The sequence below is a fragment of the Sus scrofa genome, chromosome 15 (genome assembly GCF_000003025.6).
Source record: "Sus scrofa isolate TJ Tabasco breed Duroc chromosome 15, Sscrofa11.1, whole genome shotgun sequence".
Classification (NCBI taxonomy): domain Eukaryota; kingdom Metazoa; phylum Chordata; class Mammalia; order Artiodactyla; family Suidae; genus Sus; species Sus scrofa.
In genome coordinates, this window is record NC_010457.5 from 87,611,266 (window position 1) to 87,628,311 (window position 17,046).

The window sequence follows — 17,046 nt, forward strand, 5'->3', positions numbered from 1 at the left end:
GGAGCATACTTATCTCTGAAGACAAAGGGACTCTGAGAAGAACCCAAACAAACAAGGCTTGCTGGGTTTTCCCCCAATTTTTTTTCTCCCACACCCACAGTATGTGGAAGTTCCCGGGCCAGGGACTGAAGCTGTGCCACAGCAGCTACGTGAGTTTCTGCAGTAACAACACTTGATACACTGTACCACAAGGGAACTCTTAGGTTCTTCCCAGTTTACCATCCTTACCTCATACTCCTTAACCTCTCATATTTCTTCACGCATGTCCATTCTTCATCAACGCTAGCACAAAAACAGATCAGTTTTGGAGTTTCTGTAGTGGCTCAGTGGGTTAAGAACCCGATACAGTGTCCAAGAGGGAATGGGTTTGATTACTGACCTTGCTCAGTGGGTTAAGGATTTCACATTGCCACAGGCTTCAGTGAAGGTCACAGATGTGGCTCGGATCTGGCATTGCTGTGGCTGTGGTGTAGGCCAGCAGCTGCAGCTCTGATTCAACCCCCAGCTGGGGAATTTCCATAAGACATGGGTGTGGCCCTAAAAAGAAAATAAAAAAACAGATCTGTTTTTTCAGAACTTCATTTCTTATGAAGATTCCTGTGTAAATCATACATTAAATAAGTTTGTATACTTATTTCTCATTAACCTTTGTCAGTTTAATTATTTTTATCCAGCCAGAAACCATAAGAAGGGTGACAATAACTTTTTCCTCTGCTGTAGTAACAAAGATATAACATGGCTTAATATGAATCAAAGCAATGGAAAAATAGGAACTTAAAAAAATTACTTGCAGATGGCTGAATATCTCTTTAATAATTATAGGAGAATATCTTCTCTTTATTTCTTAGAGACTGGTACTTGTCAAGGCACTGCAGTAAATGTGTGGTTTCCCATAACATTTTCCCTGCAGCATAAATTCTCTGGATGTGTTTCCTTAATTGGACTAATCACATTATATTACCAGATGTTGCTCTCATCTTTCTTTTTTGCCCTAACAGGACACAGATTTCCTATTTTGAAATTGTCACTTATTTGTTATATTTGTCCAGTGTTTGAAACATTATGTGGGTCCTTTATTTGCTTTCAAAAACACTCAGTAGTCTAAATATTAAAATTTGACATGAAGGTCAATGATGACTAAGATAGGAATTAGATTACCAGTTATACTACTACTAACCAAATTCTGGACTTGTATACGACACTAAGCTTGAGCTATTTCTCTTCATTATCAGTATAAATAAAGTTTTCATGGGACATAGTTTATTAGAACTAGATGATATTTAAATGAAATTTTAAAAAATAATAATTTTTACAATTTGGGCAGAAAAGTAAGAAAAATTAGAAATTTTCCTCAAAAACAACCAAAAGCTGTATTGGTATAAGATAATTAATGCAACACTTTATGGAAAATATAATTGCCAAAATCAATAGATTTTTGTTTAAATCATAAATAAATTTATATGCTTTTTTCCTAATAATTTTTAATTTCTACAAATCTTTTTTTCATTATGTAATGTAGAATTGAAAAATGTTTCTATTAAGGAATATGTATGTGTGTGTAGACTCTATATGTGTGTGTGTTACACACACATATATATACATATGTATGTATATAAAACATGTATGATGTGTGTATGGGTGTGTGTGTGTGTGTGTATACACACATATTTATAACATAACACTGAAATAAAAAGGGAAACTTTTTAAAAGAGAGAAGGGATTTAACATACTTGCTATTAAGTTATGCATAGAAAATTAAAACTTTATTAAATAAACACTTCCCTAAATTATCATTTCCATTTTATTTTCTATTAAGGGAAAACTAGATGGAAATGGAAGGCAACATCAGACAAAAGGAAGAAAGGAAGGCTCTTCCAACAGAAAGGTGAAGAGCTGTGGCACAGTGGGAGGTGGAAAGAGAAGCAGCCAGAGGGACAGAGCCTGAGGGACAGGCAAGGCTGGCTTCTTCTTTTTCCCAGTCCAGGCCACACAACTTGCTCTTAATAAGTTCCTGCCTGAGGCTGCCAAGTCATCTCCATCTGAATGTGTCTTTTGCACCATGGTTATTTCTAGCAACCCTATTCTCTCTAGTGGGTTTGAAGATTACAGTTTCAATGTTGACCCACTTGGCTTCTAGATTGCATCTGACTTACTACATTTAGTGGACACATCTGTTCTTCTCACACAATTTCCACATTATCAAATTTCCTCTCCTTTTTTTGTTTCCTCCAAAGAAAGCCTTTTTTTTTTTTTTAATTTTACCAATGAGGACTCTGTGAAATCAGTGGAGTTTGCTGGGACACGTGCCTGTAGTTTTGTTTCGTTTTGACAAACTGCTATTGTTGCTTCTAAGTGCAGCTGGATGTTAAATAATGTGTTTTATTTAACACCCCATCCAGGAAGTATAAGGATTATTGTTACTTGATCTTTATGCTGATATTTTTCTTTTTCATATTTGCATTTTAAAAATTTCCCTAAAATAGAATGCCTACATGGTATATATCAATATAGCTATCTGTCTAGTACCACATATACCTGTCTAGTACACATATATATTAACCTGTATTTTGATATATCTATACCTATATGTAATTTTGCCTTTCTAAAGCAGGGACATAAATGCTGAAGTCAATGATATGATTCCTATTAGAGAAGAGCTGGCCTACTCTTTACATGGAACAACCTCCCCATCATGTGGACTGTTTGGATATTGCTACTGAAGTCAAAACTGCAGCTCTAAGCATGAATTAATTTTAAAAGAGGAAGGTGTAGCTCCTGATAGATTCTTATTTTTATAGTTCATTCTCTTTCAATTTTTTCTATGGGTCAGTCAATACTCTCAACACCTTACATGGACCATTTCATTTAATCATTCCAACAATTCTATAAAATAGGTACTCTTACTATCTCCTTTTCAGAGATGAGAAAATTGAGGCTTGTCCAAGATCAAGAAACCACAGCTGACAAAGTCTGAAATTGAACTAAGGGCAAAATTCAGTCCTTGGATGAAATATTTCCTGTTTCATATCTTCCACATAAAATTCAACAATTAAGAGCAGCATCAGGATAAATATAAAATAATCATATTAACTTATGTTGAGAACCAGCAATGTGAAGAGTACTGTCTAGATCTTTTAAATATTCTTCGTGATTATTTCACCATTCTATCAAAAAGTCTTTGTTATGAAAGATTCAGAAACATTAAGCTTAACAGCTACCAACATCCAAAGACATGCTATGTATGAATTGAGGTTGTTGTTGCTCCAAAGTGTGCATGGTCTACACTATTAATCATCAAGGCTACAAGAATCACCTAGGAAATGTGGGCTTTTCTCCTTAGCAAAGTTGGTAAGATTAGCTACAATCAATATATCTCTGCACCAGCAGACCCATCTCCCCATGGGGTAGACAAGAGACAGATGGGGAGACCTTAATGTTTTTCTCATATAATTCAGGTTTGCTTTTAGCATGCTATTAAGAATTAATTAAGAATTAATGCACTCCCCATTTGTCTGCTCTGAGAAAAAACACAAATGGCTTCTTGGAATGATGTAGATCTAAAGTGCTTGAAAAGTGAGTCTCATTTTAATTGAATTAACTAGAGATGTTATTTGAAAAGCATAAACTCAATCATATATCAAACAGGACAAACAAAAATAAAGCTTTCCTTCTTGCCTTCATTTGTTTATTTGTATTCGTTTACTGAATACCTACTATGTGTAAGGCTCAGTGCTCCTTTACTTTACAGTCTTGGCAGAAAACATATGACACTGAGAGCTGCAAGGTTCCAGTACAGAAAGATACGAGATGTACTCATCCAGAAAAGAGGGTCTCAGAGTTTCGACCAGAGTGATGAGAAAAGACTTTCTGGGACAGCTGGCATTTGTTCAGGTCCTTGGAGGAAGGGGGGATAGTGACAGGTAAAGATAGCAAAGGGAGCAGCAAGATCCACATGGAGTGGGCATCGTGTGCAGAGGCATAGTAGAAATCCAGGAACAGTAAGGGTATGATGAAGACTGTGGCTAAAAAGAGGCTGGGGTTAGACCATGAATGGCTTTGAGTATCACGCTGAAGGGCGTGATACTTGTGGGCCAGCGGTTCTCAAAGTGAGGTCTCCAGTACAATAGCATCAGTGTCACCTCAGGTTCTGTCCCAGACTTATCTAATGAGAATTTCTGAGCAGTGGGGCTTAGGAATTCACAGTTTAACAGACCCTCCAGATGAATCTGATGCCTGCTAAGGGCTGAGAACCAGTGCTATAGCCAGCCCTGCTGTACTGCTCTGTGTGCTATGAATAAGTGACAGGTGTACTGGGAATATTCATATCCTCAGTCCTCAGGGTGGCTGGGCAGGCCCTGGGGAAGCTGGAGCTCTGGGAATGACTGCCTTTGGCACCAGCAGCCTTACTCTTTTATCCTAGGGCACAAGCTCCTTGATCTGAAAAAGAAGTAGGTGTCACATGGGCCAAATCTGTCAGGTGATCGACCTGTTTTTGTGTGCTACTCCCATCCCTAAGCTAAGAATGACTTTTACTTTGTTCTTATGTATGGCTTTTACATTTTTAAAACATTGTAAAAAAAGAAAAGGAAGAGGAGAAAGAAGAAGAAAATTAAGAGGAAGAAGGAGGAGGAGGAGGAAAAGGAGGAGGAAGGATAGTGTGATGGCATGTGGCCTACAAAATCTAAAATGTCTACCTCCTGATTCTTCACAGAAGGAAATTTACTGACCCCTGGCGTAGACAAGCAGACATTGTTTTTGAGAAGAAGAGTGGTAGATCCAAAGAATGAATCAGGAAGATTTAGTATAATAACAGTGTGCAGAAAAGAAAAAGTGAAAAGAGCTGGAAGCAGAGACACCAAATGTGGAATACAAGTGAAATGGTAAAGCTCTAAACCATGCAGTGCCCCTAGAACAGAAAGAGGAAAATGGGCCTTTAATGCTCCTAGAGATAATATAACTTAACTTTCAACTGGCCCAAGTGCTGTGCCATAGCCAAGTTCTTAGTAACTAAGGAAATCATAGACTGTGTCCTGTTCAACTACCTCCTGTGTTTTGGTTTGGTTTAGTTTTGAGAGAGTAGAACAGTATTGAGAGCATGAACTCTGGAGCTTCTTGTCTAGTGTGAGAAAATCCACCTCAAGTTTAGGTGCTGAGTGGGTGTTTAGAATTATCTCCATAATATTTAATTATTGTCTAGAACAGTGATATATATTGAAATCAACCAGTTATCTTCTTAAAAGCCCAATTCTAGATTACAAGGTCTTGATAGAGCCTGAGAGTCATCATATCTAAGAAGTTCCAGAGGAAGGACCACTCTTTAAGTAGCAAAGGTCTGGACTGAAAACAGTGGTTACTTGGAAAGCAAACTTTTAAGGTCACAGATTAAGCATAGGAAATAATTCCTCCATTCATAGAAATCAGAGGCACATTTTCTGCTATAAAATATGATGTAATTGGTCACCAAAGCACATATGCACCTGCTGTTGGCCACTACAAATCCTGCCCTCTCAGACTGATGATTTTTAGAGACAAGTACCTAGATAGAGAATAAAGTACAGGGTGGAAAAAGGTTAGAAAAGGAAGGTAATGGATATAGTGGATGGAGAACTTATAACTGATCCTCCCACAACTGCCTAAGGGTTTGGGGAGTCACATTCAGACTTTGAATGCAGGGACCTCAACTTACTATGTGACCTTACACAAATCATTTACCCTCCTCTGCTATGGTTCCTCATCCGTAGATGGGGATAACAAATTCTCAAACAGAAGTTATAGGGAGTAAAAGAGATAATGTCAGAAAATAATAAAATGTAGTAGTAAGACTATAAGAACTAAGTAATTGAATCTTTATCAGAGATAAAATATCTATCATCTTGAGATACAAAGGAAGCTCCCCAAACATCACGACTGGTAAGGAAATAGTCCAGAAATGTATTAATGTTACTGAAGGACAAATAGCCCCAAATAGAGCTTTAAATATACATACTAGTCCACATATAGGATTTGTATCTTTAATATTTGGAATTCTCTCCAAATAAATGACAGGTTATGTAATGTAGGACATTATTAGGCATTTGTTTGTGCCTCTAAAATACAATTTCCATTATTATTTAAGGCCTGTACTAAATGGAGGATAAATTTTGTGATATTTAGAAAAAAATGAAGCAGAGGACACAAGGCTTAATGTAACTTCCAAAGGCAATATACATTTTTATATCTAAATTATATTCAAAATTAAAATATGGTCTTTTACAGCTTTTTGAAATTAGATGAAAATTTATTATAAATCACATTTACTGCAAAAAAGTTCAGTTAACTGTCATGTATCTGATAACTAGATAAATTTTTTCATTTTCATTGGAAATGCTTTAGCATCATGGAGACACAGCCTAACAGGTGACACATATTGTGCCCATTCTTTTTTTTTTTTGGCTTTTTGGCTTTTTGCCATTTCTTGGACCGCTCCCGCAGCATATGGAGGTTCCTAGGCTAGGGGTCGAATCAGAGCTGTAGCCACCGGCCTACGCCAGAGCCACAGCAATGCGGGATCCGAGCCGCATCTGCAACCTACCCCACAGCTCACTGCAACGCTGGATCCTTAACCCACTGAGCAAGGGCAGGGATCGAACATGCAACCTCATGGTTCCTAGTCAGATTCGTTAATCACTGCGCCACGACGGGAACTCCTGTGCCCATTTTTTCTTTTTCTTTTTTGTCTTTTTGCTATTTCTTTGGGCCGCTCCCACGGCATATGGAGGTTCCCAGGCTAGAGGTCGAATCGGAGCTGTAGCCACTGGCCTACGCCAGAGCCACAGCAACGCAGGATCCGGCCGCGTCTGCAACCTACACCACCACAGTTCACGGCAACGCCGGATCGTTAAATCGTTAACCCACTGAGCAAGGGCAGGGATTGAACCCGCAACCTCATGGTTCCTAGTCAGATTCGTTAACCACCGTGCCACAACGGGAACTCCTGTGGCCATTCTTAATTGAGTTAATTAAAACTCTCTAGATCTTCACCATAATGTGACACTCTTCATTTCTTAACTATTCTCTGCTGTTACCTTATTCATACAGTCCTTCTTCACAGAGCTGTCCTTTCCACTGTGCTTCTGCCCCATCCTACATAGATGTGGTAGAGAGAAAGAGGCCTTTGGTACCAGAGAGACTGGTATGGTACCAAAGTTCCAGTCTGGAGTCTGCTGCTTGAGACCCTCATGGCCTTAGACAAGGCTCTTTCTCTGAAATTTGGTTTTCTTACTCATATCAATTCCCACTTTGCTGGATTACGGTGGATAAGAGATTAATATTTGCTAAGTGTTTACCTGGAGTCTGTACATAGGAAATAAGCAATAAATATGAACTTTTGTTTATTATTTGTTATTGAAATGTCAACTCATGAGCCATCCATTCTAAGAAGTTTCCTTGGAAGTCCTGAAGATGGAGGCAGTTTTAAACCTCATTTAATACCCAGAGGTGCATTTTATTTGCAACTGGTTATTTTGTATGTGCCAATTTAGTTATTCATGTTTTTAGACTATCTCCTCTATAAAACAGGACATTTCTAGAGGAAAGATTCAGGTTTCCAGAATCCAGCATGCACCATGCATCTACCAAGAAGTAAACAATAGGTGCAGAAATAAATGTTCAATGAACACTCCTTTCACAGAGCAAAAATTACTTTCTGATAGGACTTATATCAGTTTTTAAGTTGGTATACATTAGTTTTCCCTGATTTCATCATTTCAATGCCCCACCAAACTGAATTATATCAGGCATCAAATATTTCACCATAGTTTCCCTCAAGTATGATTTATTTAGCAATCATATACAATAGGAAATACAGAGAATTACAGCAGAATAAAAACACAAGAATTGTAGCTTGTCATGTTAAAAATTAAATAAAAGAGATACTGGTTAAATAAAAAGGCATATGAAATTGTTATATGTTGGGTAGCTGAGGATACAAATGCCAGACAGGACATTTAAGGCGCAGCAGTCTAATTCATCCATTCCTCTTTTCGAGATGGATTCAACATGAATGCTTACAGAAGGATGGGCACTAGTACCCTCTGCTCTGACTTCCTGCCAATTAACACTAATTAGTGGCTCTTAGAGAGAGGAGGGAATAAGGAAGATACAAAGGAAATAAGTAGAGAGGGGAGGGGAAGGAGGGAAAGAGGAAGCAAGGGAGGGAGATTAGCAAAAGAAAAAGTACATCAATGGTGTGACAACTCTTCTGAGGAGAAGGAACGTGTTTTCTCCACTCCCCTGGAAGTTCAGTCACAGCACACTATAAGTTACATAACCTGGAAAATTAGGTTTAAGCCCATATACATAAAATGATGAATTCATTATATTCCTCTATTTTAAAATGTAATAAAGCCTATATATCTTAAAGTATTAATAAGAACAAAGTGGACATGCTTCCCATGACAATTAAGAAGCAGTGTTTCAATTTACTTCTCTGTTGAGAGATCCTATAGCTTTACTGAAAGACAAGTGGCTCAAATAGGAACAATAGTAATTAGACTTCCCAGATAGTTAGACTATTTTAAATGCAGAATATTTTCTAGCTTGTAAGTAGCTACCTCAAAAAGACATTAAAAGCACTAGTTGCAGTTTCTCCATAAATAGAAACAAGAAGTCCATTGTTAAAGGACAAAAAGTTACCATGATGTACATATCTATAAATTTCCCCCCAACACATCATTATAGACCAATCTTTACTGCTTACATTTAAAAAATCAATTCCATTATAATATATATGATACAATTCAATTATTTAGCTGTGTTCTACATAAGATTCAGGTGAAACAAAAGGTGAGGACCTTATTCACAAAACATTTAAAAGCATCTTATGCACAGTCTATGCACAATATATCTTAAATTAGAATGCATACCTAATATGCATATAGAATATGGCTTACACATGAAAAGAGATCTAAGTTGTGAGTTATAAAATCCCACTACTTAGACATAAAAGCTTCTGATTGCATCCATTTCTAAAATATTGCTTAACATCGTGGAACCCAGAGAAGAAGCATGTGCCACAGAAAACTTATTAGGATAGACATACCCACCTTTGTTTTATTCTTTAATTGATGGCTACTCTTGATTTTTTCCATTCAATTTATGCCTTTCACAAAGACAAATTCACTTGGGCTCACAATCATTGAAGTATTTGCACAGAGAAAAGTTACAACACCTACTTGTGCTTGACTTTTCTTGTCAGCTAATAACAAATAAAGGTAGTTCTTTAGTTTGGAGCAACGGCAAGGCTCTGCACATGCTCAGGCAAAACATGACAAAGAAGCTGTCTCCAAGGGTTGCAGTTTGTTTTTTGTAGTAAAATTATAAAGCCACATCAAATAATGTTATCTGTAAAGTATAGACTTCTATTTTCATAGACATTTTTGAATACACACACACACACACACACATACTCACATACACTTCTTGTCATTTATCCCTTGGCCTGTAATATATTTTGTTACATCTTGGTGGGATCAATACCCCAGAAGGCAAATTCCATTCTCATTCTAGTGTCTGTCTCCAACAATGGCTGAAGGTTCTCATCATCTTGGATCCTAGGTAATGTGTGACTTGCATTATGATGACACCCACGTAGGTGATGTGCTAGTGCAGCCTGGTTCACTGCTTTTAGGGACAGGTTTCACTGCAGCTTCTCAGCTTGAGAGTTACAATGAAGAGTTCATCAGGTGACAGAGCCAGGGCTCGAGTCTCCACTGTGTCATAGGACTTCAACTTCAGCTTCTGAGCAGACATGCCTCTCACACCTCTCATTTTGTTCCCATGTATTTAAAATAACAAGGACAATCTAAATAGCCTCAGAGCTGCAAAAGGTATTTTCCCAAAATTTTGTTTTTGCTTTTACTTAACATCTTAAAAAACTGGTAGTTACAGCCTCTGTGTAAAATAATGCACAAAAGTAAATTCTAAAAATGCCTCATCTTCTGCACGTATGCCGTAACTGGATTCAAAGTAATGAAAACTTAAAACGGTCCAACTTTGTCTTAAAAATTTCTCTGGCTTGATTGAAGAAGGCCAAATTGTGGACAAAGAACAACAGAAGCACTGGCCAAAATCTCTTAATAGCAACTTTAAGTGTATTTATTTAGCTAGAATTACTAGCTCAGAATTTATGTTCCTTTAATTCCTTATATAAGTCCATAAAAATGGCCTGTTCCAAATGTATGTTCAAAGAGGAGAATCTGGGTTTGTGGAAAATTGAAGCTTTAGGATATTTTAGTGCTGTTCTCATTATCCTGAAATAAAATCCAAATGAAAATGAAGATCATGTTTTAGTCATCTATAGGCATTGATATGGTGGCAGTTTCATGTTGGACTTTCTGTACTTTGTCAAAAATAAGAAATTTATCAGTAGATAATAGATATTCATTTTATGTCAGGTAGAATTCCTCTTTCTATCTCCTCTGTGTGTGTGTCTTTAGAGTTTGCTGGAGGGTGTGGAGAGAAATTTCTTAAAATTGTTTAATATAGAGCTGGTTCTTAAAATCTCTATCCAGTTTGTGGCTTGATTTCTATACACAATTCACCTATAAAATAGTAATCATGATCACTATCTTTGGAACTGCTGATAGGACTGAGATAATACATGTGAGGTGTTCATCACAGTGCTTCACAATGATAGTTGCTATTAATGAAACTATTATTATCAATTATAGTCTTAGGACCAACTCAAGAATACTGAGAAATGAATTATCTTAAAAGCTAAATTACATTTTAACTTTGTCATATCTAAAGCAACATTTGAGGAGCTACTGATAACATCTCAAAGGCTCAGTATGGTACCTATGCATTTTCACTTGCCCCTACCATCACCCTAACAACAGGACTTATTATAATACGTTTTAAAGGAGGCACCAAGACATCTCTACTCTAAAAACATTCCTCCATTTAAAGTGGCTGCACCTTCTCTGTTGGCCCAAAACAGTGGTTTTTAACTTTAGTGTACAAAAATAACAACAGACTGAATTATTAAAAATTCAGATTTCTAAGGCACCGCTCCCAGAGTTAATAATTTGGTAGATCAAAGATGAGTCCTAGAGGCTGAATTTTTACAAAGGGAATTATTGATGCAAACATCCATGGAGTTTAGTAAACACTGATGTTTGTTTCATAATATATACCTGCTTTATTATCACCCAGTGTAAAAATTTATATTTCCTACATGAAGTATAGAAATAAATCTATGTAAAACATTCATATTTCTTCTATGAAATAGTACTAAAAGGTCTAAAGCACTAAAAGGTTTCAGTAAGTGAAATTTTTTTATTGATGAGCAAGTCAAAAATTATTTGAAAAGGTAAATATTTAAAGTATCCCTGCTAAGGTTTTGCTTCAGAAAATATAGATTTTCCAAAAAGAATCTAGGAGGACACTTAAATAAGGTAAGTTTTTTCTAATAATATTCTACAAACCATCCACTTCTGAAATAAATTTCCCATCCCCCAAAATACAATTACCTCTCATATTTAAAATGACAGAAGCCTTAAAAGTTGTTTCAAATCTATGAATGTGTCTCAGCGTATTTTTCTTCAGCATTTACTAGATCTTCTAAGTTCTTATGAAGATCAGGTTCACCTAAAAAACAAGCACACAAATAACCAAATATAATATAGGCCTGAGAAAAAACCCAGTAAGGTCAGGAAACTGAAGCAATTAGTCAAATGTTGAAGACCGGATTTTACAATGGATTTTGTGGCACATTTCTCCAAAAATAACACAAATTTTTCTTTCAGCCTGAGGATTTACAGAGTAAAACAGGTCATCTTCTGGTGGTTGTAAAACTTTGTAAAGTTGCAATTTAATCTGTAAATAATGAAATGAAATAGATGAGACATTTAAATATCTATTAAATCAAACATAAAAATTATATGTTTTTTTGAAAATTTTTAATTAAAACAAATTATTTTAAACAAAGCCTCTAATGTTCAGTGTCTTTTTATCATTGCTTAGTTGCTATAAATTTAAAACAAATGAGTATAATAGAATATAATGTTTAAGACAAGACACCATCTGCCAAAACAAACTAATGGAATTTATAATCTTAGAATCACTCAGCTTCTGAATAAATGCTGAAAAAAAATTACCATGGAAAATGTTCCAACATTTTCAGAGAGGTTGCAGAGAATCTATCAAAAAAAAAATAGAAACATAAAGCAAAATTTACAGATGAAAGAGTCATTATATAAGAAAGAAAGTTAAACGATTAGAAGAATTTAATTTTTGAGTCAATTACTCAAAATATCTTGATATTTTGGAAAACAGTCATATATTATAGAATGCTCTTTTCATCAGAAATTTGATTGAAAATATACTAGCAATTAAACTTTGCACCAATTAACTTTGAGATCATTTCTCCAACATACATTTTAAGACTGTCTTGTCTCTATCGCAACTAATATTTATAGTTTATAAAATTAGGAAGCATATAGAACTTATGGTGTTTATCACAAAGAAAATTATTTTGTCCCTTACTTTTGCTTTAGAATATATTCAACAGGAGAAACTTATCTTTTGTCCCAGCTTTAATCTTTCAGGTAGTTTCAGGACTTTTCCAATCATTCTTAGATGATAAAAACATCATGTGATCACATTAGATTGCCAATGTCTTAGGTCTGGTCACATCTAAAATACATCAATCTGAAAACAAAGATAAAACTTCTTCCCAACCTTGGAATTGTTGCAAAGCTTAGGAATGGTGGTGGTGGGGGTCATGACTGATGCTTTTATTTCTTGTTTGCCATCCACCAGTTTGGCTACCTTGGACTCTTGAACTGGAGCAAAGGAGGGAGGGCTAAGAAGAGCAACAAATTTCCTATCTGATCAGTACCACTGTAGGATGGCTTTGCACTCACTAGACCTGGCAGGTGTTTAGAACTGACTTTATTCTGTGAGCACATTCATAAGCCTTTCAGGGACTTCTGTCAAGTATCATGGCTGGAGACTTCTCACTACCTCGGTATGGACATGTGAAACTCTGGTTCTTTTGCAATATTCACAGTAGCCCTTGGAAACATTGGTTCGTACATCTCCAGCTTCTGTCTCCTGAGGTCCTGTCAGTCTTACAAATATAGGTTCCAAATATTTGGTTCATATGAAACATTCATTATGTCTTTACTCCCATAAAGCATGTGAGGAAAGGCTAAAATTTATATAGCTTCCTCCCCTCTGGCTTATTTGCCACTATCTAACCTTTTAGACCTCTTAAATAAGAACTAGATTCCATTCCCAGTATCCCCTTAACTTCAAGCTCTCCAAGGGTGAAGCTCTCTATCTTTGATTTGAGGTGAAGATGGAAACATCTCTACACTTTACCCAATAGCAAAGAGCTCATTAAAGAAATCCTCCTCACAAATCCTATTCTAAATGTCAACAACCTGACTGTTTCAACTGTTTGATTTTGGGTGAAGGTTATAACTGACTTTTGAATCTTTGAAATTTCTGCTTCACAAGTTAATTTGTTTCTGACATTTATCATCTTAGAGTCTTGGCTTCAACTTTTGATTTAATATCTTGTTACTTATGATTAGAACAGAACAAAATAGACTGGAATAGAGCAGGAGTAGAAAAAATAGATTGAATTAAAATAAAGAAATATAAGTAATTAATTCTCTGGTTCTCAAAAAATTTGAGACTCTTTCACAGTGGGCAAAAGGACACTGAGGTTCTGGAGTTCCCACTGTGGCTCAGCAGTAATGAACCCAACTAGTATCTATGAGGATACGGGTCCAATCCCTGGTCTCACTCAGTGGGTTAAGAATCCAGTGTTGCCATGAGCTGTGGTGCAGGTCACAGACTCATCTTGGATCGGGCGTTGCTGTGGCTGTGGTGTAGGCCAGCAGCTACAGCTCCGATTTGACCCACAGCCTGGGAACTTTCATATGTCGTGAGTGTGGATAGGAAAGAAGAAAGAAAGAAAGAGAGAGAGAGAGAGAGAGAGAGAAAGAAAGAAAGAGAGAGAGAGAAAGAGAGAAAAAGAAAGAAAGAAAGAAAGAAAGAAAGAAAGAAAGAAAGAAAGAAAGAAAGAAAGAAAGAAAGAAAGAAAGAAAGAAAGAAAGAGAAAGAAAGAATGAGAGGAAGAAAGGAAGGAAGGAAGGAAAGAAGGAAAGAAGAAAGAAAGAAAGAGAAATAAAGAACAAAAAAAGGACACCGAGGTTTACCAAGAATCAAATGTTCTTATTTCTAGGGGATAAAGAACTCACCAGTAACAAAAGAGGAGTAACAAAAAAAAAAAAAAAAAAAAAAGTAACAAAAGAGGAGCAAAACAGCAAATGGTTAAAAAGCAGCAACACACCCCACCCCCAAATGTTACATAGACTATACCCAAGAGTAATTTCATTAGAAGAGGAACAATTTAAAACTCTTAACTCAAGAGAAGATTTTTGCAGCACTGAAAAAAAATGTGTTCCTTGAAACTATAAAATTCCAGATGTTTTCAGAGACACAGACACAACATTGCCAATCAATTGCTTGGCAGCCAGATTGCCTAGGAAAATACTGAGGAAAAATTAGAGTGCTCAGCAAATTCAAACCACATCTTTTAGTTAATAAATCTTTAGTTGTAGAAGTCTTTATAACTAACTTCGATAATACTATTTGGAAGTAACTTTTAGGCTTTCATAAAAAAATAAAGTCATAGCATTCTGATATATTATTATGCCAGAAGTGAAGAAATGATTTGCCTTTTTCAATTCATATCATTGATGTTAGATAATCTTCATGACCCAAGAATGGTCTATGTAAAAGACCTTGAAAAACATCTCTATAATCCAAGGTTCAAAACATTTTAAAATCAGAGTCCTCTCTTTTAGTTTGGGTAAACCGATGGCCTCCTCAACATAAAATACATTAAAAATGATAAGAAATACATAAGGTTACAAAGGATTTCACTTACATTATAATTATCAACAACTTTAAGTAATCCTTAAGATGTGATACAGTAACATATTATAATAAAGTGCTTCTTTATTAATGCATTAAATAACAAGATCTAGCTACAGGTCTATAATCCAGTAGTTTTGAAATAATAATATCAAATGATACTTCAAGGTATTTCCATGAATTTAAATTTTATGAAAATATCTATGATTTCCACTAGTGACAAACACAAATAGCACAAGTTTTACTATTTTGTTTCCTACAAATGCAAAAAAAAAAAAAAAAAAAAACCCTACACTTTAGTTCAAGATTAGTAACAATCACTCTCCAAGTGTACAAGCTCCATCTATACAACATGGGTTAAAATTTTTAATATAATCTAACTTAATTTTACGGGTAAGAAATAGGCCCAGAATAATCAAGTTATTTCCCCCAGTAGAGAACACAAATAGATAACCTGAAGTCAAAACTACTGGCTTTTAAGTCACCATTATTCCAACAGGACCCATAATACGACCCTGGAATTTCATTTTATTGAAGAGATTTTCAAGTTCGCATACATAGGAAACTATACCCTAGGAATGAATGGAATGAGTCTGTTCAAAGCAAGTGCACAGAAACTTGTTTGTCAGTCAGCAAAAAGGTAGCAGAAGTAAGAAACTTTGAATAATTCTGTTCATCTCAATGAGCTTTTAGGTATTTATCTAAATGTTAAAATTTGAAAAAAGTCATTTGTAAAGTGATGGAAATATGGGTTTTGCTTTAAAAACACAGTCTAAAAATCAGTGGAGTGCAGGGAGGGGATAGTGGTAATAGGAAGGACAGACCTACCAAAATAAACATAAATCCTCTATATTTAGCTAATTTAGGCTCTTAGCCTACAATTTGAGCTCACTATTATTATGTTAGAATCATAGTATGTTAACTTTGTAGGTGATATAAATAATATTTGCAGGAATAATATAAGCATACCACCAACTGCATGTTAGAGACTCCAACTGTCCAGTTATGGTCTTGCTGAATTATTATTTAAAAAATAATCTGCTAGGATAAATTATTATACAATTGAAAATATAACAAAAATAATCAATACCTTGTGGACAACTGCTTAGTGGTAGGCACTATTTTAAGTGTTTCACTCATCTCAATTCTCTGAATCCTCAAGCAAACCTAGGAGATGGTATTAAATAATTGTAGAAACTGAGATGTAGGTTGAGCCATCTGCTCAAGGTTTCAAGGCTTCAAGGCTATCAGTGGCTACATCTCTCTGACAAAGTCCAACCAGAATCTTGGTCTCTAGTTTCACCATTTCCCAAAATACAACCATTTGCGTATCACCTTCACCATTTCTGCTATATCTATCTGCCATTTATTCTCGTAATTACAAATATTTTTTCTTTAAACAGACTTTAAATCTACTCTCTTGTAAAAAATTAGTTTTATCCTAAATACTAATCTCCAAAGAAATGACAGATTTAGTGTGCTTGCTGTGTTTTCCCAATACAGAGAATTCATAATTAACAAAAAGATCAATTCTATAGATATAAAACCACAATAATTGATTTAATTTAATTGTCTATATTTGCCTTCATATATTTCTCACCTGTCTGACCCAATAATCCTTGGAGTAGTAAAACTGTTACCAAAATTCCCATCTTAGAAATGAGCACATGGTCAGGGATAACTGACTAGTCCAAGGCACCATAGCCTAAGAGAGTTTGGGAGACAGATCCCCACATCACCCTTTGAAAAGTACTCCAGTTAATTTTCCATTTCAACAAATAGTGTTTGAAAAACACTTAGCAGAAAATTGTTTGTACAGTCTTTTTCAACAGAAAGAAAGACTAATCTGGCTATACTGCATTCTCATTTCTTCATAAGAAAAATATTACCTTTGCTATGTAGACCAGTATTTCCTCAGGCGAGAGATCTGTCTAGTTTGATTCAGTTTTATTTTTGGTCCATTTCTGTAGCTTTATGTTACCAATAACTAGAAAGAATCGATGATCTAGGACTGAAAATTATAGTCATTGGATAAATGCTATGTAGGATAAATCAGAGATTCGATTCTAACTGGTTTTTTTGGAATCTGCAGAATATAATTTTCCTTAGAGGTTG

At 35.6% G+C, this 17,046-nt stretch overlaps 1 protein-coding gene across 11 annotated transcripts in view; it reads right to left on the reverse strand.

Moving 5' to 3' along the window:
• PDE1A (phosphodiesterase 1A) overlaps nt 7,784–17,046 on the reverse strand; it is a 346,020-nt gene continuing 336,757 nt past the window's right edge. For 7 of the 11 annotated variants that reach the window (XM_021075596.1, XM_021075595.1, XM_021075593.1 and 4 more), the window contains 2 exons: nt 11,511–11,628; nt 7,784–10,289 (listed from right to left, as the gene is read on the reverse strand). In XM_021075596.1, the coding sequence (XP_020931255.1) occupies nt 11,555–11,628 (74 nt within the window). In that variant the 3' untranslated portion in view covers nt 7,784–10,289; nt 11,511–11,554. Of the gene's footprint in view, nt 10,581–11,510; nt 12,691–17,046 lie in introns of those variants that run through there. The other 4 variants (XR_002339224.1, XR_002339225.1, XM_021075587.1 and 1 more) reach the window with 4 other exon arrangements.